Source organism: Hyla sarda, chromosome 2, assembly GCF_029499605.1.
Source record: "Hyla sarda isolate aHylSar1 chromosome 2, aHylSar1.hap1, whole genome shotgun sequence".
In the NCBI taxonomy this organism is placed as follows: domain Eukaryota; kingdom Metazoa; phylum Chordata; class Amphibia; order Anura; family Hylidae; genus Hyla; species Hyla sarda.
Window position 1 is genome coordinate 123358115 of NC_079190.1, and position 22797 is coordinate 123380911.

Genomic DNA, 22797 nt, shown 5'->3' on the forward strand with positions numbered 1-22797 from the left:
TAAAAAAAAGATTCCCTATGACTTTAATAAGAAAAATAAGCTATCATACAATAGATTTTTTTCCGTTGTGTCCAGTGATGCCACTCCATTCCTCCCTGTTGCTCTTTGTTTACATGGCTGCAGCGATGATGAGTAAACGTAATCACAGGCACATAATATTGAACCCAGCCACTGGCCAAAGTGTCCTTGTGCAGAATATCATCGAAGCCAGTGATTGGCTGCATTGGTGATGTGGGTATATAGGCATGTCATCGGTGCAGCCAAGCAAACAAAAGCTCAGCAAGAAGAACTGGAGTATCACCAGGGATTAAATGGGTGAGTATAATTTATATGTATTTTAGGACAGGTGGTCCATCAAAGTGAAAAAGTAGAAATCAGCATATCTGTGAGGAGGCAGACTCATGCTCGAATTCGGTCAACCCATAGACAACTGATGAATTTTCAGACGAAGGTCCCCAGACCAAAACACATGTTGGGGTGACGGCATTCCGGGACCTCTAGCACCAGCACAATATCCTTCGGTTGGTATAGCTCTTTGCATTCACTTTTGTGTATTCCTATAGTTTCCATTGTATTAGTATGGCTGCCGCACATTGCACTTTGTAGTTTCATCATCTTGAAACACTTGGATAGCCACTCTGAAGTTGCACTCTTTTATATATCATGTTTGTATGTTAAATGCTTTACATACCATCCAGATATTAATGCTACTATTGTATATTGTCTCAATATTCATGTGCTAGCCTCAGCGATGTTGTTTATCTTGTGTCCATTCCTCTTTTTTCATTGATTTTAAGTGTATGTCACATTTTGCTTCAATAAAATGTATATATTTTTGTAATGATTTTTGAGTAGCTCCATTCTTTGTTGTGCTATTATCCCATTCATAGTCTACATTATCCCATTGGTAGTCTACATATAGGTGTATTACACGTTGGGGTTTTCTTTCTCCAAAATATAGGGTCTAGACCTATTAATATTAATTTTTTATACGTATGGTTTTCCCCCCTGTTTATGTAACATAACACATTTTATTGGTTAAAAGAATATTTAAATAAAGTCCAGCATAGTGAAGAAATCAAGTAAAATCTTTTACTGGTCACATGTTCAGCAAATACTCTTGAGGTGTTTCAAACCATTAGAGATAACTAAGACCTTTTGGGTTGAATTGCGTCAAACATATGGGTTTGTCCAATATGCTGTAACCAATAAAAGAAGAGTTTGTTTGATTTGAACAAGTGGTTGGAAAATGTTTTGATAACCCCTTTAAGGTGGAGCCAATTCTGTCAATCAACTAAGTATTGATCAAAATGGATATCACTGCTTTAATTTAATAAAAACAATTAGAGACGGTGCAATATTCTGTGACACGTTTTGCATACTGACCTGTTTATGCAAAGTAAGCTTATCTATCTCAGATAAAACCCAACCAACACTTCCATCGCCTCCACATACAAGTATTCGAAAATTATCAAACTTCTGAAATAATCGTAAACTAGAAAAGAAGAAAGAAGCGACAAACTTAAAACTGAATTAAAGGTCATCAAGCTCATTCAAGCCTGTTTTGTTTACATACAATCTTTAGGGGATGTAGGAGATAAGAAAAAAGGGTAATCAAACCTTCCCTCCGCTTAGTAAACAGTACAACATAGGCTGCGTCTATAAGTTGAATAAGAAGGACAAGCATGGTGCTGTCCAAAACAATAAGTGTAATTACTTTGTTTTACCCAGCAAGTCCGAAACCAGGTTAAACCCGGAGCTTCTTACCCTAAATGAGGTCCTCCGTTCATCAAGTCAAACACCTGAGCGGGGTTCAGCAACTGCTTAAATCTTCGGAGGAATTTCACACCCTGATTGTCTCCGCTTTTGGAATTTACAAAGACAAGTAGAGGACTGGCACAGGAGGGGGGGCAGGTCGCTTTCCAGAACCCTAGCATAAGAATAAGGTCAGGGTCTCATTAAATGGCTTGTCACAGCAACTGGTTAATACATCTGAAAGGATTACCAAGAAATGGCAAATACTGAGGTATTTAAAAGACTAAATAGTCCCCATCATCTTAAATAACCCAGTACCAAAAATACCAAAAAGCCCAATACGGCAACTTTCACACACAGCCCATGTATACGATTTAACACATGTTGTTACAAAATCTATTAATACTAAAAAAGGTTCTAGAAAAAGATGATGCAAAGACCTTAATAATGCATACCTAAACACTACATATATTTGGAGGATTAAATAAATACTTCCTGCTGTAGGAACATACCATCAGAGTCTATACTGTTGAGTGCTGTAGGAGGTATTATAGATACTTTGCATTGGCCAAGGGGACATTTTCTAGGGTATTGGTCCTTGCATGCAGTGTGTACCTAAAAAATATAAAACACATTTAAAGGCTTTGGACACATTTGCACAAAACATGCAGATAAATAGTATTCTTTTTTAAAAATGTCCTATTTTGTATACATGTATTTACTTTACATTGCTGGTTAACTGGTCCTGGCAGCTAGCAACACTCTCTACCTCCCCACTAAACAGCAGCTTAATGTTAGGCCTCGTTCACATCACATTTCATGCCTCCGGGCCACATATACATTGGGAAAATTTCAAAATCATATGTTGACGTATCTGAGTTCGGCAAGGCAAGGCACCATTTATTTAAATGGCCCGAGTGTAGTGAGCCAGTGACTACGTTCGGGTAATTTCACGTTTTGAAATGAATGGTGCCCTAGCTATTAAAATGAATGGGGCGCTTGCTATTAAAATGAATGGGGCCCTTGCTATTAAAATGAATGGGGCCCTTGCTATTAAAATGAATGGGGCCCTTGCTATTAAAATGAATGGGGCCCTTGCTATTAAAATTAATGGGGCCCTTGCTATTAAAATGAATGGGGCCCTTGCTATTAAAATGAATGGGGCCCTTGCTATTAAAATGAATGGGACCCTTGCTATTAAAATGAATGGGGCGCTTGCTATTAAAATGAATGGGGCCCTTGCTATTAAAATGAATGGGGCGCTTGCTATTAAAATGAATGGGGCGCTTGCTATTAAAATGAATGGGGCCCTTGCTATTAAAATGAATGGGGCCCTTGCTATTAAAATGAATGGGGCCCTTGCTATTAAAATGAATGGGGCCCTTGCTATTAAAATGAATGGGGCCCTTGCTATTAAAATGAATGGGGCCCTTGCTATTAAAATGAATGGGACCCTTGCTATTAAAATGAATGGGGCGCTTGCTATTAAAATGAATGGGGCCCTTGCTATTAAAATGAATGGGGCACTTGCTTATTCGAGCTCAGATATGGCGGCACGTCAGTTGACATTTTCCTGAAGTATCCGTGCCTCTGAGGCACAATCGTGATGTGAACCTAGCCTTAAATGCACAGAAAGGGTAGGACGTTTTACAGCAGAAGTTCTAGCAGTTGTAGAGCAGTGCAAAATGGGAAGAAATCATCCAATTGTTCAGAAAGGGCAGATCAAACAAGTTGCACAGTATGAAAGTACTGATAGAGAGAAAGGTACAGATGGCAGTCTGGTCGGGGGGGGGGAGACATCACATAGGCGGTGTGGCAGGGCAATTATCAAGAAAGCAGTGGGCATGATATATCAAGGAATGCATTTTATTACAATATGCTGTATAAATAAAAATTTCTTTATTCAATAAACAATTGTACAAAAGCCCTCACCCCTCCACATAACTCCCACAACCTCACTCCACACAACTTATACCAAATATATAAACACCAGGAGACAGACCCTATTCTTGCTGTCCACTAAGTCCTATCCTTATATTATAAGTATACCCTTACCATATCTCCTGAGAGCAAAAGTGATTGGTGCAAATATATAAGGTAACATGCAAGATCAGTGTACCAAAACAAAGTCAGCGCACAGAACAGCCAATGTCTCCTCACTGGTTCTGTCACTCCTGATAAATACCCCATCATGGCCTGTCAAAGGGGACATCTCTTTTGGCATGCTGTGTTGGTCTACGAAAGCTAGTAAAGGCAACTACTTATTTTAGACACAGAGTTCACATTCTGCATGTATTAATGTTCACATTCTGCATGTATTAATGTTCACATTCTGCATGTATTAATGGGAAGAATGTACACACAGTAGAAAACACTAAAACTAGGAGCAGGTTGCAAATGGAATAAAAGGGGGCTTACAATGACTGAAAGAATAAATACTGCAGCTTGGTACTTCAATAAATCAAAACGTTTTTAGTCATAACTACCGTTATATAAAGGACTGCATATGGAATTTAACGTTCTGAATATTTAAGTAAAATAAACAAAAAAAACTAGATATGGAGTGGTACACCACATGGTAAATCTCACCATTGTCTTACACCAAAGGCACCGCCAATCCTGCAGGCGTAACACACTGCCACATGTTTTATCACATACTGCACATTTGGCACTGACAGGCAAGTTTCCTTCTAGCCATTGATGAGGCATTGCTATCTAAAAAGAAAAAAGGTCAGAGACATTATTATATATTGAACACTGACAATTAAAATATCTTTATTTGAGGACTTTAGCAACAATGTATGTAAACTGTATGGTACTCCCCTGTGTGTTACCTAAAGGAATCACAGTACAGAACCTTTAACCCCTTAAGGCCGCAGCACTTTTTTGCATATCTGACCACTGTCACTTTATATATTAATAACTCTGGAATGCTTTTACTGTTTATTCTTATTACGAGATAGTTTTTTCGTGACATATTCTACTTTAACATAGTGGTAAATTTTCGTCGTTACTTGCATAATTTCTTTTTGAAAATTTAGCATTTTGCATATACAATATATCTACTTTATATTTGCAACATAAAGTTGACATCTTTTTACTTTTGGAAGACACCAGAGGGCTTCAAAGTTCAGCAGCAATTTTCAAATTTTTCATGAAAATTTCAAAATCGGAATTTTTCAGGGGCCAGTTCAGTTTTGAAGTGGATTTGAGGGGCCTTCATATTAGAAATACCCCATAAATTACCCCATTGTAAAAACTGCACCCCTCAAAGTATTCAAAATTCAGAAAGCTTGTTAAACTTTTAGGTGTTTCACAGGAATAGCAGCAAAGTGAAGGAGAAAAATTAAAATAATTTTTTACTTGCATGTTCTTGTAGAGCCATTTTTTTTTTATTTTTACAAGGCTTAAAAGAAGAAAAATCCCCACAAAATTTGTAACCCCATTTCTCTCGAGCAAGGAAATACCTCATATGTGGATGCACTAGAGAGCTCAGAAGGGGAGGAGACAAGGGACAATTGGATTTTGGAGAGTGAATTTAGCTGAAATGGTTTTTGAGGGGCATGTCGCATTTAGGAAGCCACTAGGGTGACAGAAACGCAAAAAAAAACCAAAACACATGGCATACTATTTTGGAAACTACACCCCTCAAGGAACGGAACAAGGGGTACAGTGAACCTTAACACCCCACAGGTGTTTGACGACTTTTCGTAAATTTTACATTTCCCCAAATTTTACATTTTTACAAGGGGTAAAAGGGGAAAATGCCCCCCAAAATTTGTAACCCCATTTATTCTGAGTATGGAAATACCCCATGTGTGGACATCAAGTGCTCTGCTGGCGCACTACAGAGCACCATTGAGCTTTTGGAGAGAGAATTTGTTTGGAATGGAAGTTGGGGGCCATGTGCATTTACAAAGCCCCCCGTGGTGCCAGAACAGTGGACCCCCCCAAATGTGACCCCATTTTGGAAACTGCACCCCTTACAGAATTTAATAAGGGGTGCAGTGGGCACTTACACCCCACTTGCATTTAACAGTTCTTTGGAACAGTGGGCTGTGCAAATGAAAAATTAATTTTTTTATTTTCACGGACCACTGTTCCACCTGTGGGGCGTAAATGCTCACTGTACCTCTTTTTACATTCCGTGAGGGGTGTAGTTTCCAAAATGGGGTCACATGGGGGGGTCTATTGTTCTGGCACCACGGGGGGCTTTGTAAACACGTGTGGCCTTCAAGTCCAGACAAATCTTCCCTCCAAAGGCCCAATGGCTCTCCTTTTCTTCTGAGCATTGTAGTTCGCCCGCAGAGCACTTTACATCCACATATGGGGTATGTTCTTACTCAGAAGAAATGGGGTTACAAATTTTCCCATGCAAATTTAATAAAAATTTGTCAAACACCTGTGGGGTGTTAAGGCTCACTATACGTATATTGTTACGTTCCGTGAGGGGTGTAGTTTCCAAAATGGGGTCACGTGGGTATTTATTTTTGCGTTTATGTCAGAACCGCTGTAAAATCAGCCACCCCTGTGCAAATCCCCAATTTAGGCCTCAAATGTACATAGTGCACTCTCACTCCTGAGCCTTGTTGTGCGTCCGCAGAGCACATATGGGGTATTTACGTATTCAGGAGAAATTGCGTTGCAACTATGTAGCCCTAAACTGTTTCCTTGAAATACAACAGGGCTCCGAAGTGAGAGAGCACCATGCGCATTTGAGGCCTAAATTAGGGATTTGCATAGGGGTGGACTTGGATGCAAGCGTTACAATTGGCTCAGCTATCAAAAATATTCTAGGCCAGTGATTCCCAAACAGGGTGCCTCCAGCTGTTGCTAAACTCCCAGCATGCATGGGCAGTCAATGGCTGTCTGGAAATGCTGGGAGTTGTGAAGTTGAGAAAAATTTGCCACAGCTCAAACTTGAAGCAGGAAACTCACTGTAAACACGCCAGTGTGAATGTACTCTGTACATTCACATGGGGGGCAAACCTCCAGCTGTTGCAAAACTACAACTCCCAGCATGCACTGACAGACCGTGCATGCTGGGAGTTGTACTTTTGCAACAGCTGGAGGCACATTGGTTGCAAAACCTTGAGTTAGGTTCTATTACCCAACTCAGTATTTGCCAACCAGTGTGCCTCCAGCTGTTGCAAAACTACAACTCCCAGCATGTACTGATCGCCGAATGGCATGCTGGGAGTTGTAGTTATACAACAGCTGGAGGAACCAATCAACTCCCAGCATGGTGATACAGCCTTTTTCTGTTCGTGAATGCTGGGCATTGTTGTTTTGCAAGATTTTGAGGGCCACAGTTTAGAGACCACCACACAGTGATCTCCAAACTGTGGCCCTCCAGATGTTGCAAAACTACAAATCCCAGCATGCCCAGACAGCAAATCTTCTATTGGTCGGTCGCTTCTGACCGACCAATAGCAGGGATAGGAGGGGTGGCACCACTTCCACCTCACTCCTATCCCTTCAGGGGGATCGGGGGTGTCTTGGACACCCCCGATCCCCCTTATTTTCCGGGTCACCAGGTCACAGGAGACCCGGAATCGCAACAGATTTCCGGCGATCACCGACAATGGGGCATCTCAGGACCCTCCTCGACGATGTGACGAGATGCCTGCTGAATGATTTCAGCAGGCATCTTGGTCCGGTCCCTGACCGGCTAGCGGTGGGGACTGAAATTCCCAAGGGCGTACCTGTAAGCCCTGCATCCTCAAGGACTCCGGATGCAGGGCGAACGGGTATGCCCTGCGTCCTGAAGAGGTTAAAGTAAATTTGACATCTGTTTCACCGACACTAAACCAATACACAGGGTCACAGAGAAGATGAACTAGTATTACTAACTCGGATCCGTGGTCCGGAGATACAGAGTTTATTGCTACGGTAACATGTTAATTAACCCCCTTGGTGCAATGGAGATGAGAGCCGCTGTTCTGAGCTTCCACATCTCCATCCCCCTCCGCCCCCATATGCCCACCCATTTTGCGCTCATGTTAAGACTTCCGGGTGAGTAATAAATCATATTAATCCAATTTACCCGCACTATGTTTGAGTTTAGAGCAGGTGAACCAGGCATCAGATTCACTTTAAAAGGGAACCTGTTATGGGGGTCCAGTTTCATATGTTTGGATCCTCCAAATGGTCCCCCACGCCAGAAAAGTAGGGGGGGGGGGATATAAAGCACAAGCAAATAGCATTACTCACACCATCCTCATCCTCGATGATATCTTTGCCAATGGAAGCTAGTGTTGTCCACTTGCAGTTGTTTGTAGCTCTTACAGCACACCTCTTATGAGCTTTAAATTTACACACTGAAGTAATGGAAAAATATATATTAGTAGAAGCAGTTACATTTATGCCATTAAGGAAACATTAAATTAAGTAAATGCAACATTAAATATTTACCGCTAGGTCTGATACATCTGTTGGTAAACGTGCCCCAGGCATACATATGTAATGATCTTTAGGCACTTAAGTATCAAATCTGTCTCAAATCTATCTTGTTATGCGGAGACACACAGACTGCACCCCACTGGAGATATGCCATGATATTTATATCATGTAAAAAGGCATATTTTTTTTTCTTTTGCAAATGAGAAATGTAACAAGCATACTACAATACTTGACTTGTAGAAAGACAAAAGGCAGAAATCCCTTTCCAGGAGGTATTGCAACACTGCACATTCAGCTACGATTCAGCGCAGGCTCAGAATAGAAAGGCTTCTTCCAAAATTCACAACACATAAAAAATGTGCCTGAGGCTTTACTTAGCCAGAGCTGATCTTTAATTTTTACTGTACCAAAAATAGATATACCACAATACAAACTTACATTCAGAGACATTGTGGTATTCATTTCAAAAGTAGCTATTCAGTCTACAAGTGTGATGTACACAGATACATGCGAGACTACAGAAGAACCTATAAAGCATATTGGAAAACTATTGTGAACGGAGACACAAGGCATTCTATTCCAGTGCACATATATCAAGAAGAGAGAGTGACAAGCAATTACTTAGGATCTATCTGCTGGAGCGGGCAGGGTATGTAATGGGCTGTGTACAGATAGCGGCTTTCCTGCCTCACTGATTCCCGTATCATTGCATAAACAGGCTCTCTCAAGCAGCAGCTTGTTATATTTTATATCAAACACACTCATTTGCTGGCAACAGAATGAACACTTAAGACAATCCGATTTTCTTTCTGGAAATGTTTTATATTGGGGGTTATGTGTGACCTATATTAAAGTATTTAAACAGCGAGCTTTTAAATGTGCTTCACCTTTATCAAAGCCATGGGGCTCTCAGCACAGGAGTGGAAAGGATAAATCACACTGGAAAAAGTAGGTTATTTCTGTGACAAACACAAAAGTTGCTTTCAGAACCCGCTGCCTAAATATACTGAAAATGTCCTTAAATTTGACAACAGAAAAAAAAAGACTTGCAGGCATACAGCTCTCTACAAGTCCATGGGAGGAAAAAAAAAGCAAAGTATATATTACAGAGGATCACCTTAAAAGGTCACTGTTTCAAAAAAACTTCCCTTCATTAGATCAATGTGATTCCAAATATATTTGTAAATAACTTCATTAAAGGGGTGAATTAACCAAGGAAAATCTGCATGGGGTGGGTAGACAGTAAAAAAAAAAAAAAAAACAGTGGTCACAGTGATGTCCCGTGTCAGCCGCTGATCGGATGACCAGATGCGGGACGTCACATCACAAAACTCCAAAGCACCAGACACCGGGAACAGAGTTATGTGATTCTGGCAACAGTGCCGATGCGAGGAAGGTAAGAAAAACTTGTTTTTATTATCCCTAAGGTTAATTTACCAGAGTACCCCTTTAACAAAAATACAGAAAAACAGCTCTTAAAGAGTCTCCATACTCTGTAACATGCTGTCCACTGCTTGTTGTCAGGGAAAATCTTTCTTCTAGATCAGGACAAATTACAGGAAGTGGGGGCAGTTTATCATGTGCTGGGAGAGAACCTGGGCTATGTACTTGCAAGTTGAGCCAGTCTGTCTGCTGAAGATGACCTATGCTGTTCATCAAAGGTAAATCAAGGCTTGCTTCTCATCTCTCACCATTCATAAAGCTCAAGCAATATGGTGACCATAGACATTAGCCAAACATCTAATGGCCATAGGGAATGTTCCAACTCTCGCCTGATAGCAGATATTGGGAAGAGAAAAAAGGGATATATGCTATTGCTGGAGGTGTCTGGCTGTGGCTTATACATTTCTCCCTACTGAGAACACATTGAGGAGTATAGTGTATAGTTCACCTTAGATCAGCAGTATAGTTCACCTTAGATCAGCAGTGGCTATGAACTGCCTTGGGTTACTGAAGCTTGGTTGCATAGACCTATTTGTTAAAACAAATGCACATTATACTAACCAAGAAGTCCAGTGAACGTAATGACTTCACAAACCTGTTAAAATCTGCTTAATCCTACAAAGTTTAAGCAATTTCCCCTTAACTCTCCAAAAACTGGTACACTATATACACTACACTATAAAAAAAAACAACTGCTTGTCTGGTGGAAGTCCAGTTTTGGGGTGTCCTTTGTTTTGTACCACAAATCCATGACCACTACCGGATATATCAGCCAGTTACCTTTTTCCCCATCAGTGACTTCAATGGGTAACAGATCCTAGTTTGCATGTTTTATGGATATATTAGGAACGACTATGGTTGGCTTCTTGTGAGCCCCACTGGAGGTGGGGATTGATCTGATTGTAACTGTATACATGCAAAGTATATCTGAGATATTAAAGGAACAGGAAGTAGGTGATGGACTGCTGGCTGTTATGGACATGTTAAACATTTTATACACGGGACTTTCCCTAATACTACCTATTGTATAAAAAAAAAAAGTTTACACAATAGCGTTTATGTAGAGTATGCGGAATACCAAGATGTATAGAAAATGATGATTGACATCAAGGAAATGTTCCTGAGAAAAACATCAAAGCTAAATTATTTAGCTAAACAGGTTTTATCTATAGAAACTGGAATCAAATACACCATGCTGAAAACAAAGAAAAGGAAACTTTCCCATCACACTGCAGAGCTATAAGCAGTCTATTCTTCCTTTATCTCTGTTCGCTTGTAGCCAGAAAGCAGAACTAAGAAAGAAAAGGCTATTAGCCCCCTGCTCTCTGTGTGCTCTATTCCAGCGAATGACCAGGGATATGCCTGGAAGTTATCATTATTTCACTAAAACCAGAAGACCATTACTTGTCAATATGGAGAAACACTTCATACTTTTCCTCAATAGTTCAATCCCGCTGCTTCCTGAGGTTTTTTCAGCTATTACTTATTAAATCCATAATAAGGATGTTTTCCTTATGCCTGTAGCAGTTTAAACTTTATAAGTCAGGTTGTTTTAAACCATGTGACCAGATGATTGGACTTTTTAATTCTCTTACCTCAGTAATTTTTTTTGTTGTGTTAAAAAATGGCACTTTAAACATATATTGCTGCAGTGCATAACTCTTACCCTAAATACTGCATGACAACCGTACCGAAATGTTAGTATGAGAACTGAAACATTTCAGTCACTGCTGAACAAGATAATACATATCAAAAGCTTTACATTTCTACTTTGTCTGCTAACACAATTATATTTATGGTGGTTTAACCCTTTAACCACACAGGCCGTAAATGTCTGTCCTGGTGAGCTTGTACTTAACGCACCAGGACGTACATTTACGTCCTGTACATGACCGCGAGTATCGGAGCGATGCTCGGGTCATGTGTGGCAGGTCCCGGCTGCTGATAGCAGCCAGGAACCCACTGGTAATGGCCGACATCCGGGATCGAGCAGATGTCCAAAATTAACCCCTCAGATGCCATGATCAATACAGATCACGGCATCTGCAGCGCTGAGGTCACTAAAATGGATAATCAGATCGCCCGCAGCGCTGCCGCGGAGATCCGATCATCCAGAACGGCAGACGGAGATCCCCTTACCTGCCTCCGCTGCCTTCCACGGGTCTCCTGCTCTGGTCTGAGATCGAGCAGACCAGAAGATGACCGATAATACTGATCAGTGCTATATCCTATGCATAGCACTGAACAGTATTAGCAATCGAATGATTGCTATAAATAGACCCCTATGGGGACTATTAAAGTGTAAAAATAAAAGTAAAAAAAAGTAAAAAATAAAAAAGTTTAAAAAAAAAGGAAAAAAAAGGAAAAAAAAGGAAAAGGGAAAAATCCCCTCCCCCAATACAAATGTAAATTGTCAGTTTTTCCCCCATCTTACCCCCAAAAAGTGTAAAAAAAAAATGTATAAACATATTTGCTATCGCCGCGTGCGTAAATATACGAACTATTAAAATATAATGTTAATTGTCCCATACAGTGAACGGCGTGAACATTAAAAAAAAATTTAACTTTTTTTTTAAAGCCCAAAATTGCTGCTTTTTTTAATAACATTTAATTCCAAAGAAAATTGATTTAAAAAAAATGTATCAAAAGTTTTATATATGCAAATGTGGTATAAAAAAATAATCACAGGTCACAGCGCAAAAAATGAGCCCTCATGCCGCCGCTTATATGGGGAAAAAAAAAGTTTAAAAAAGTTATAGGTCAGCAAAATAGAGGGATTTTAAACGCACTAATTTGGTTAAAAAGTGCGATTTTTTTTAAGCGGTATAATAATAAAAAAAAATATGTAATGATAGGTATCATTTTAATCGTACTGACCCACAGAATAAAGAAAACAGGTCTATTTTACCGTAAATTGTACAGCATGAAAATGAAACCTTCCAAAATTTGCTAAATTCCGGTTTTCTTATCAATTTCCCCACACAAAGTGTTTTTTTTTTTGTTGCGCCATACATTTTATGATATAATGAGTGATGTCATTACAAAGGACAACTGGTCGCGCAAAAAACAAGCCCTCATACTGGTATGTTGAAGAAAATATAAGAGTTATGATTTTTAGAAGGCGAGGAGGAAAAAACGAAAATGTAAAAATTAAATTGTCTGAGTCCTTAAGACCCAAATGGGCTGAGTCCTTAAGGGGTTAAATATTTTTCCAATAATATCAGTATTACTACTCATATATATATATGCAAAGCAGCTCATTACACCACCTTATTCAGGTAGTGTTCCCTGGTATCAGCTTAGCTCCTGTTAAGGAATATGAAAAGCTAATCGGGATTTCAGCCAAGCCAGACTACTTCCCAAAAGGAAAGTTTCTAACCATCTGCAGACAGCTGTTTCGTGGTATATATGTATATCTACACACACACACACACCGCTCATTTGTAAAGTTTTTAGACCCTTCTACAATTTTCGCATTTTGGTATGTTACGGTATGTTGGCTGTGCGCTTAGGGTCATTTGGGGAGATTTATCAAAATCTGTGCAGGGGAAAAGTTGATCAGTTGCCCATAACAAATCAGATAGATGATTTTTTTTTTTGTTTTTGTTTTTTAAAGCTCTGAAAAATAAAAGAAGCAATCTAATTGGTTGCTATGGACAACTGTTCCACTTTTCTTCTGCACAGGATTTGATAAATCTCTCCCACAGTATTGTTGAAAGATGAACCCTTCAGCCTATTCTGTGGTCCAGAGCACTATGGATTAATAATGTTCGTTTCTCCATTCAGCTTTGCCTCAACCCTGATTAATCTTCTTTTCCTAGCCACTGAACCCCCCCCCCCCCCCCCCCCCCAGCATAATGGTGCCACCGCCATGCTTCACTGTAGGGATGGGTATTGGGCAGATGAGGAGTAGTGAGTGTTTTTTTTGCCAGACATGATGCTTAAACTAGGGTCGAAAAGTTAAATCTTGGCGTCATCTGAACATAGAATTCTGTTTCAGGGTGCTTTAGGTACTTTATTTTTGCAAACCTCAGATGGGCTTTGATGTGTCTTTTATGGAGGAGAGGCTTCTCAGCCATGAAAACCCATATTGGTGGAGGTTTGCAGTGATGGTTGACCATTCGCAAATTTCACCTGTCTGCACACAGGATTATTGGAGCTCAGTCAGATTGACCATTGGGTTCTTGGTGACCTATCTTACCAAGGCCCTTTTCCCTCCAAATATTTCTTATTGGGGGGGGGGGGGTCAGCTCTAGGAAGAGTCCTAATAGTTCTAACTACATTTAAAAATAATGGAGGCCACTGTGCTCTTGGTAATTTTCAGCGCAGAAGAATTATTTTTTTTTGAGTACCCATCTCCAGATCTGTGCCTCCAAATAATTCGCTCTCTGAGCTCTACAAGCAGTTCTTCCCCCCTTATGGTTTAGTTTTCGGTTTGATACACATTGTCAGCTATGAGACCTTATATAGACAGGGCTGTGTCTTTCTAAATCCTGTCCAATCAACTGAATTTACCACAGATGACTCCAAGCAAGGTGTGAAAACATCTCAGAGATGACTGGGAGAAATGGGAGCTAAATAATAGGAAATATGAGCTAAATAATTTTAAGTGTCAAAGAAAAGGGTCTAAACATTTATGCCCAAACTAATTTTTTATTTATTTATACAAAATGTCTAAAATTATATTTTCACATTCATACTATGGGACATTGAGTACAGAATGATGCAGAATCTATACATTTTTTTTTTATTTTACTTTAGCACAAGGCAGTAATGTAACAAAATTTGAAAATAGTGCAAGTGCATTGTCAATGTTCAGTCTATTTTAATCTTTTATACAGTTACGGTACTTAAAAACACAAAAGGCATCTTATATAATTCGTGCAGAAGGCAAGTCATTTAAAATAGTCAGTCCTGAACCTAATTCACTTATCACATACCTTCACAAGATAGTCCATGAGAGGTGACCCCAGAAAGGCTTTCTCGACACACATTACAGAAGGTAGGGCGGGCGTGGGAGCAGGCGTACCAGTTATGCATTCCTGAGAAATGTTCCACATTAAACTGTGCGGTCTAACAAGGGAGAAGTTGAGACAAAATTTGGCGGTACAGCTATGGCCAAGTCAGTTCTATGCATTGACAATCTAAAAGAACACAAGTAGAAGAAGAAAGCAGGATCTAAAAACATGAAAAGCATAATACTTTATAAGGCACCCCAATGGTAAAACTGAAAATGAGCTATATCTCAGTCATTGTCTAAGTTAAGGCTTACAGGTGGCATACCTCCATTTTAGCCTGACAAACAGTAATACAGGCCATTTGGTTATAAACTGGAGGGGAGGGGGGGGGGGGTAAGTCGTTCACATATTATTGACGTCGTTACCATTTTATGCACAAGTGTATGAGGATTTCTAGGTAAGTGCAAGATGAGGATATGAAAAGAACAGAAGGGATGCTTTCTTAGGTTGTGTTCACATCTGTGTCTGTCGCAGATTCCATAACGTGATGAGAATAATGCAACTTAATTTCTCCTGTTAAAATGACTGGCACCATGATGGAACCCAATGGACCCCATATGAAGTCAATGCGGTCCATCGGGCGCTGTTGGCATTCATTATATGACAGATGTGTCATTCAGTTTTGTTTTTCTACTACTATGATGGAACTGAAATAACGGAACTGATGAAACAGATATGAGCAGAGCCTTATATGAGATAAGAGGCCAAATGGAAAGATAAATGAAAATACTGCAGATTATTGCCTGTAAGACAAGTCTGCTGATATCTGTATACAAAAAATACCATTGACTTTCTTCAACAAAATATATATATATATATTTTTTTATATATATATATATATATATATATATATATATATTTTTTTTTTTATCTCTCTACATAACTGATTTAATTAATAAAATTTAAGTTCAAATTCCCTTTAAAACAAGCTGAAAAGCCAGCACCCTAACAGATCAATGATGCTCCCTTCTCCCCTTACAGTCGCTCAATAAGAAAAAAATGTTAATTGTTCTTATTTAACTGTATTGTTGAACTGATACAGAAAGAAACTTCTAAATCTATTATTGCTAGAAACATTTAACGGACACATCCACATACATGCAATGGAAAAAATATTAACATAAAAGCAATGGAATATCCAAATAGGTTTTCCGAAAATGTCAAAGCCAGCCAGCTTGGCACTTTGTGGTCAGATGATCCATGGCCCCAGTGCTACAAAAAGCACTTAAGCGAGCACCCTACTGCCAGAGCCAGCAATTACGGTCTGAAGTCATTGCTCGATACCTCTCCCAAGTTTTATTGCATCACATGAAGAAAGTGCCTACCTCGTAATGCTCTCTGGATTGCACCGACTTTAGAGAGCTGATCCAATCCTCCATTTCTTTCCTGTTCTCTGCACACAATATGAGTCTTCGAAAAGGAGTGATTATCTGAGGAAAAACCAAAAAGGAGGAAGAAAATAAAATAAAAAATAATGCCAGATCTAACGGTTCTAAGCAACTGTGGCAGAGCTGTGAAGGCTGTGAGGATATCCAAGGAACGTGCGTCTCTCGCTCTGATCAGATGTTCTCCCGAGCTGCATAATCATTGAAGCTTTGCATACCGTCTTGATGAAAAATACTGTATGTGAGAGTGGGGGGGGAAGAGTCCACTTTCATCTCATTGTAAACCACCGCAAGCAAGACTTATCCTGATCCCAGCAGACTCATTTATAAGATTTTGTTACGGAAAAGGCAAAAAAGGAACAGAAAGTCTTCCCTGATAAAACTCCTGAGGTTTCTGATGGAAAGGCTACATGACGGCAGAGCACTCTGGCTGGGAATGGCTTCACACCACACTGAACACATAACCATATACTTACACAGACTCCTGGGAGGCTTAGGAATATATTAGGTATTCCCTATAGCAGTATACAGTATAATTACAATGAAGTGTTAAGTAGGTAAAACTACTACTTGCACCGGTTTGTGTGAAGAGCTTGTGACAACTAAAGAAGCCACAATTACAAGTCCAGCAGTAGTTGTCACCAGATTTTCCCAGTTACCTATAACAAGGCACACTTCCCATTCAGGACCCTTTTGTTTGTCAATTAGGAAACACTAAAGCAATCTGTAATGCATCTAGGCTTTCTTTGTACTGTTATATTGATATCTTGTAGCCAAATCATTCGCTAAAACAAGGAAGTATCGTATTCGCTATATGCAGTTATTTTACTAGTAAAGGAACTGAAACCATTAATTTAATAATAGCGAAATCTGAATAAAACAGCATTTTTCTATTCTGACAGCAGAATACAGTGATCCCTCAACTTACAATGGCCTCAACATACAATATTTTCAACATACAAGGTTTTTTTCTGGACCATCGTAACTTGAAACCAGTCTCAACATACAATGTACGGACACCCCAGATCTGTGAAACGTGTCACAACTGGAGGAACTGACCAATCAGAATCGGCAATTTACTGGTAAATCACCTCTATTACTGAAGCGCATGCACTGACTGGTGTCTGGTAGCACCCCTTAAAGTACAGGGAGGAACTACAAGTTCTGTACTACTCCTTACCTGTGCCAGGGTTAGCTGCTCTTTTGGACACCAAGTAAGGGTGGCTCCATTTGTGTGTACTGTATAGGACCCTGAAGAAGCTCCTGTCCTCTACATAAACCATTGTTTCCCAACCAGGGTGCCTCCAGTTGTTGCAAAACTACAACTTCCAGCATGCCCGGACAGCCGTTGGCTGTCCGAGCATGCTGGTAGTTGTAGTTTTGCAACAGCTGGAGGCACCCTGGTTGGGAAACACTGACATAGACAGTGATTTACAGCTCCCAGCAGATCTTTCTTACTTTTATATGTAAGGATTTGCTTTATCTATATTAGTTATCTACTTATTTTTCTTTAATACTCACTTTTTCCTTTTTTTTGGATGACATTTTGGTGGCTTCAGAACCAATTACCAGGTTTCCATAGAGTTCTGGTCTCAACATACAATGGTTTCAACATACAATGGTCGTCCTGGAACCAATTAATATTGTAACTTGAGGGACCACTGTATACTCTCTTGTAATAGAAACTTAAAAAGGTTCCATACTTGTTATCATACAGGGGGTTTCCACACTGTGTCATAGACTAAAGGATCATGTATAAATGCAGGACCTTAGGTCACTAGAAGTGGGGCAGACTAAAATCGAAAACAGTGTGGGAGAGATGGAACAATATTCGGCAACAGGGAAAATTAACTAGCAGGTTTTCACCTCCTATAACTGTTCAACAGATTTCTAAACAATGCGTTTCATCTACCCAAGCAGACAGAGCCCATAGACCTTGTTGATTCACCAATGGAATTTCTTGTATTTCACCAGACTGAGACAATAGCATATACATGGTATACCTTACAACATCAACCATAAATAGATCTGCAGTAATGATGGTACTTTAATGATGGTACACAATTAAGAAACACCAATATTATCCAGCCCTGGGCCTAATGGTGCGACAGGTCTCATCACTGTGTACAATACAGTCAACTCTACATCACAGCTTCCCAATAGTCCACCACTAGGCCATTACCATTGGTTGTAGTTAAAGGGGTATTCCGGGATTTTTTTTTTTTTATTTGACTATGCTACAGGGGCTGTAAAGTTCGTGTAGTTCATAATATAGTGTCTGTACCTGTGTGTGACGGTTTTCTCACAATTCTTATGTGATTTTCACCCCAATATTTATTTTTAACAGCATCCAAAATGACTGCTGTCTCGGATTTTTCCCAGCTTGCAATGCGGCCGAGACCTGACTCACTAGTCGGCTGATGACAGGGAGCCTGTCTGCTTCAATGGGTGGAGAGAGCAATCTGCAAGTAATGCAACAGCTGTGGGCACCCTGATTGAAAACCACAGGTCTGCAGCTCATTTATGTTTCAATGGGTGGGGTGGCTGATATGTGGGAAGGAGGAAAATTGTATCATGGGATTTGTAGGCAAACTAGAAAACTGAAAACAGGAAATACAAGTTCACAAAAAGCTAGCTACAGTGTTATGATAATCTCACAACATAGCCATTTATCCCCAAGACAAGTGCAGATCCTTCCTAAGCATGTGCATTACTGTCTGCCAGGTACGTACTAAAATCACCTTATGGTGGATAACCCCTTTAATGCTGCCATGTGTGTAAAATACCTCAGTTTATCTTAAATTTTCCTCTTGAACCTAGCAGAACCCTAACCTGAGAATTTATTTTTCTGAAGACAGAATCTTTTTTATTTATTTTTTTTTGTTTAACTTTGCTGTATTAGCTTTGCTTTATTTAGATGTTTTAACACAACCTATATCAGGTTTCTTTAAGGGGCATGGAATGATTTTTTATATTCAATGCTCTAATGTACTGCCATATACACTGATCACAGTAGTATAAGCTAAACATAAGACAGGCTTATAAAGGGGACTGGTTTCATATATTAAACACACCTCTCCCCTGGGAACTGGTCGAGGTGCTGTACTTCTTGTCTCTCAGTGATCTTTGTCTCATTGCTCCATAATAAGTCTTTGGGGCAGTGAGACAAAGATCAATGAGAGTCGGGGGGTGAAGCGCGCTTATCCCGCTCATTCTACTCTTTAGTGGGGGTCTCAGCACTGAGATCCTGACCGATCAAAACTTATGTGATTTTTAGATGCAGTGTCCAAAGCCAGGAATGAATCTGAACATGAGAAATAGACTAACTGGGGGAGATTCCTCAAATCCTGTGCAGAGGAAAAGTTGAATAGTTGCCCATAGCAACCAGATTGCTTATTTTATTTTTGAAAAGGCATTTGAAAAATAAAACAACCAATCTGATTGGTTGCTATATGCAACTGGTCATCTTTTCCTATCCATCAGTTTTGGTAAATAGTCCCCAGTATTTATTTTATATATGTCCTGCATTGATGACATGGTCCTGGCTTTGGCTTCAAAAACTGCATAAAAAAACCTGAAAGTAAGAAGATCCTGGACCCTAATACCACTAACAGGTGAAGTTAAAGGGGTACTCCAGTGGAAAACATTTTTTTTAATCAACTGGTGCCAGAAAGTTAAACAGATTTGTAAATTACTTCTATTAAAAAATCTTAATCTTTCCAGTACTTATTAGGGTCTGTATACTACAGAGGAAATGGTTTTCTTTTTGGAACACAGTGCTCTCTGCTGACATCATGACCACAGTGCTCTCTGCTGACATCTCTGTCCATTTTAGGAACTGTCCAGAGCAGCATATGTTTGCTATGGGGATTTTCTCCTACTCTGGACAGTTCCTAAAATGGACAGAGATGTCAGCAGAGAGCACTGTGGTCATGATGTCAGCAGAGAGCTCTGTGTTCCAAAAAGAAAATAATTTACTCTGTAGTATTCAGCAACTAATAAGTACTGGAAGGATTAAGATTTTTTCATAGAAGTAATTTACAAATCTGTTTAACTTTCTGGCATCAGTTCATTTAAAAAAAAAAGTTTTCCACGGGAGTACCCCTTTAATAGTATCGATCAAGTTTTATGACAGGATCTCAATGACTTTGACAATTCATAAATTGTTATGGCTAGATGACTGGGTGAGAGCATGCCCCAAAGAGTAGACCTTGTGGGGTACGTGGGATGTGAAGACTAGCCTGCCTGCACAAATGAACAACTGCAAAGCTCTAGAGATGGAGCGGAACAGAACAAGTGAAATAGGTGCCATTATTTGCCCTGCCACTGGAGATAAACACCGACAATAAGAATGTATCACTTATTTGGTTTATGAAACTAGTGTTAGAGCATGCACTAATGTACAATAGTAATGGTTAAATAAAGAGGAGAGAAGGCAACCCTACCTCAATTGTAAAAGGACCACCGAGGAAAAGTCTGGATTAACAAGGACCGTATCACTGATCTTGTTTGGACTAGGAACCAAACTTCTTTTATGAAATGAAGTAACGGAAGTGTGCACCACTATATGAAAGCAGGGAGCTCACCACAGCCATAACAGGAAGCAGATCATGTACAGGAACGTGGGTGGCATAGCGGCTGAATAAGACTCCTCTGGAATACCGTTGGCATGTGAACAACCACCACTAACTGCTTCTCTATGGGTTCAGAAACATTTACAAGAGTTTGTACCTAAATCAACACTGGATACACCTCTATCCTTCACAAAGAATCACCCCTATGTACATAAAGATCACAAGTATTGTCTCAAAAGGTCCTTCTTGCATATTTACCCCCTGTAATAAAGTTTTGGTTACTCTTATTTGTTAAAAGAAAAAATTATTTTTTGTGGAAAATCCCACAAATCCCATGCTGGACTGGGACCGCCTCATTTTATGGTCCGTCATGTGAGTTCTTTAGCTATGCCAGCATTCCCAACTAAAATGTAACGCTGGTGCACACCTTTTTAGAACTCTGTATTGCACAGTTCCTCTATTTTTCCTTTTTGAGATTTATGAATAATTTTTATATATGAACTGGCTCGAGAAAGTTAAACAGATTTGTAAATTACTTTTATTAAAAAATCTTAATCCTTTCAGTACTCATGAGCTGTTGAAGTTGAGTTGTTCTTTTCTGTCTAAATGCTCTCTGATGACACGTGTCTCGGGAACTGTCCAGAGTAGAAGCAAATCCCCATAGCAAACCTCTCCTACTCTGTGCAGTTCCCGAGACAAGCTGAGATGTCAGCAGAGAGAACTGTTGTCAGACAGAAAACAACAACTCAACTTCAGCAGCTGATAATTATTGGAAGGATTAAGATTTTTTTAATAGAAGTAATTTACAAATCTGTTTAACTTTCTCGAGCCAGTTCATATATATAAAAAACTTTTTTTCCTGGAATACCCTTCTAAAGAGGCATAAAAATATAATAAGCTCTTCCCTCAGCTGTCCTCTTGTGCTTAGTCCTAGTATACTTTTCATCTGTATCATTTAGGCCTCCTACATGTGAAACAGATGTTGAATAAAAACCAGTAGCATTTTCCAGACCCTCAATACAACATAGATGTGTGTTTTTCCACCTTTACTATAGCTTTGCCATTAGGTCATATTTTTTGTAGTTAAGGCATGCAGTTTAAGCACCAGATCAGCTCAAGATGTACAATACTAGGAGCATAATATTTCAATCTTTGTTGCTATGCAGTAAATTAAATATTCCAGTATCAGCAAATTGTATTAAAGTAAAACGATAACCTAAAGCCACATACACACACACTTACTAATATAGTGTTGTCACTAATTGTACTAGTTTCAGCATGTATTGGTTAAAATATCCAGACAGGAAGTTGTGTAGTTCTTTCAGTGTGGTGTGGTGTCTCAGCAGCTCACAGTTTCTACCCCCTCTCCCAAGACGAAGAATCCTCCTCTGCTGTCTCAGGGTGCTGGACTAGAGTGATGTCAAACCCGCCCCTACAGCCTACATCTTCCTCTCCCTGTCATATACACACTCATATATTTAATGGAACATTTAGAGAAACTGAGGGGTGTTTACAGCATTACATAGTTCATAAGGTTGAGTCCATCAAGTTCAACCTATAACCCTAATGGGTCCCTACTGAGTTGATCCAGAGGAAGGCAAAAAACCCTCATACTAGAGGTAGTGAGGAGAAAGGGTGGAAAAAAGCCAGTACAGTGGAGGCGCTGCTCGAGTGGTGAAATTCCTGAGAAACTCAAGCGGTGCAGGATAACGATTTTTATTGAAAGTAATTGGGACTGGGTCCCAATTACTTTCAATAAAAATCGTTATCCTGCACCGCCTGAGTTTCTCAGGAATTTCACCACTCGAGCAGCGCCTCCACTGTACCGGCTTTTTTCCACCCTTTCTCCTCACATTGCATATCGGCTCCTCATTTAGGAGCTCGATGCCGGAAGGAGAGCAGCAGCTCATCCAACACTAGGGCTGCACAGGTCCCAGTGCGGCCCCTCCAAGGTCGGTATATCACTGTTGGTGTGGTGGAGGGTGCACATCAGTGAATACATTTCTCTCAGGGAGCGGCCCCTGCACCTTTTTCTCCCCTCTCGTCTCCTAGGATCATACTAGAGGTAAAAATTCCTTCCCGACTCCAAATATGGCATCAGAAAAAATCCCTGGATCAACGTTCTGTCCCTATAAATGTAGAATCCATAACCTGTAATGTTATTATTCTCCAAATATGCATCCAGACCCCTTTTGAACTCTTTGACCAAGTTCACCATGA

General features: G+C 39.8%; 1 protein-coding gene across 7 annotated transcripts in view; it reads right to left on the reverse strand.

Moving 5' to 3' along the window:
* DGKH (diacylglycerol kinase eta) overlaps nucleotides 1-22797 on the reverse strand; it is a 283882-nt gene that overhangs the window by 66242 nt on the left and 194843 nt on the right. For all 7 annotated transcript variants that reach the window (XM_056555450.1, XM_056555452.1, XM_056555453.1 and 4 more), the window contains 7 exons: nucleotides 15944-16048; nucleotides 14541-14673; nucleotides 7969-8075; nucleotides 4345-4470; nucleotides 2268-2370; nucleotides 1768-1930; nucleotides 1387-1495 (listed from right to left, as the gene is read on the reverse strand). In XM_056555450.1, coding sequence (XP_056411425.1) covers nucleotides 1387-1495; nucleotides 1768-1930; nucleotides 2268-2370; nucleotides 4345-4470; nucleotides 7969-8075; nucleotides 14541-14673; nucleotides 15944-16048 — 846 coding nt within the window. The remainder of the gene's footprint in view (nucleotides 1-1386; nucleotides 1496-1767; nucleotides 1931-2267; nucleotides 2371-4344; nucleotides 4471-7968; nucleotides 8076-14540; nucleotides 14674-15943; nucleotides 16049-22797) is intronic.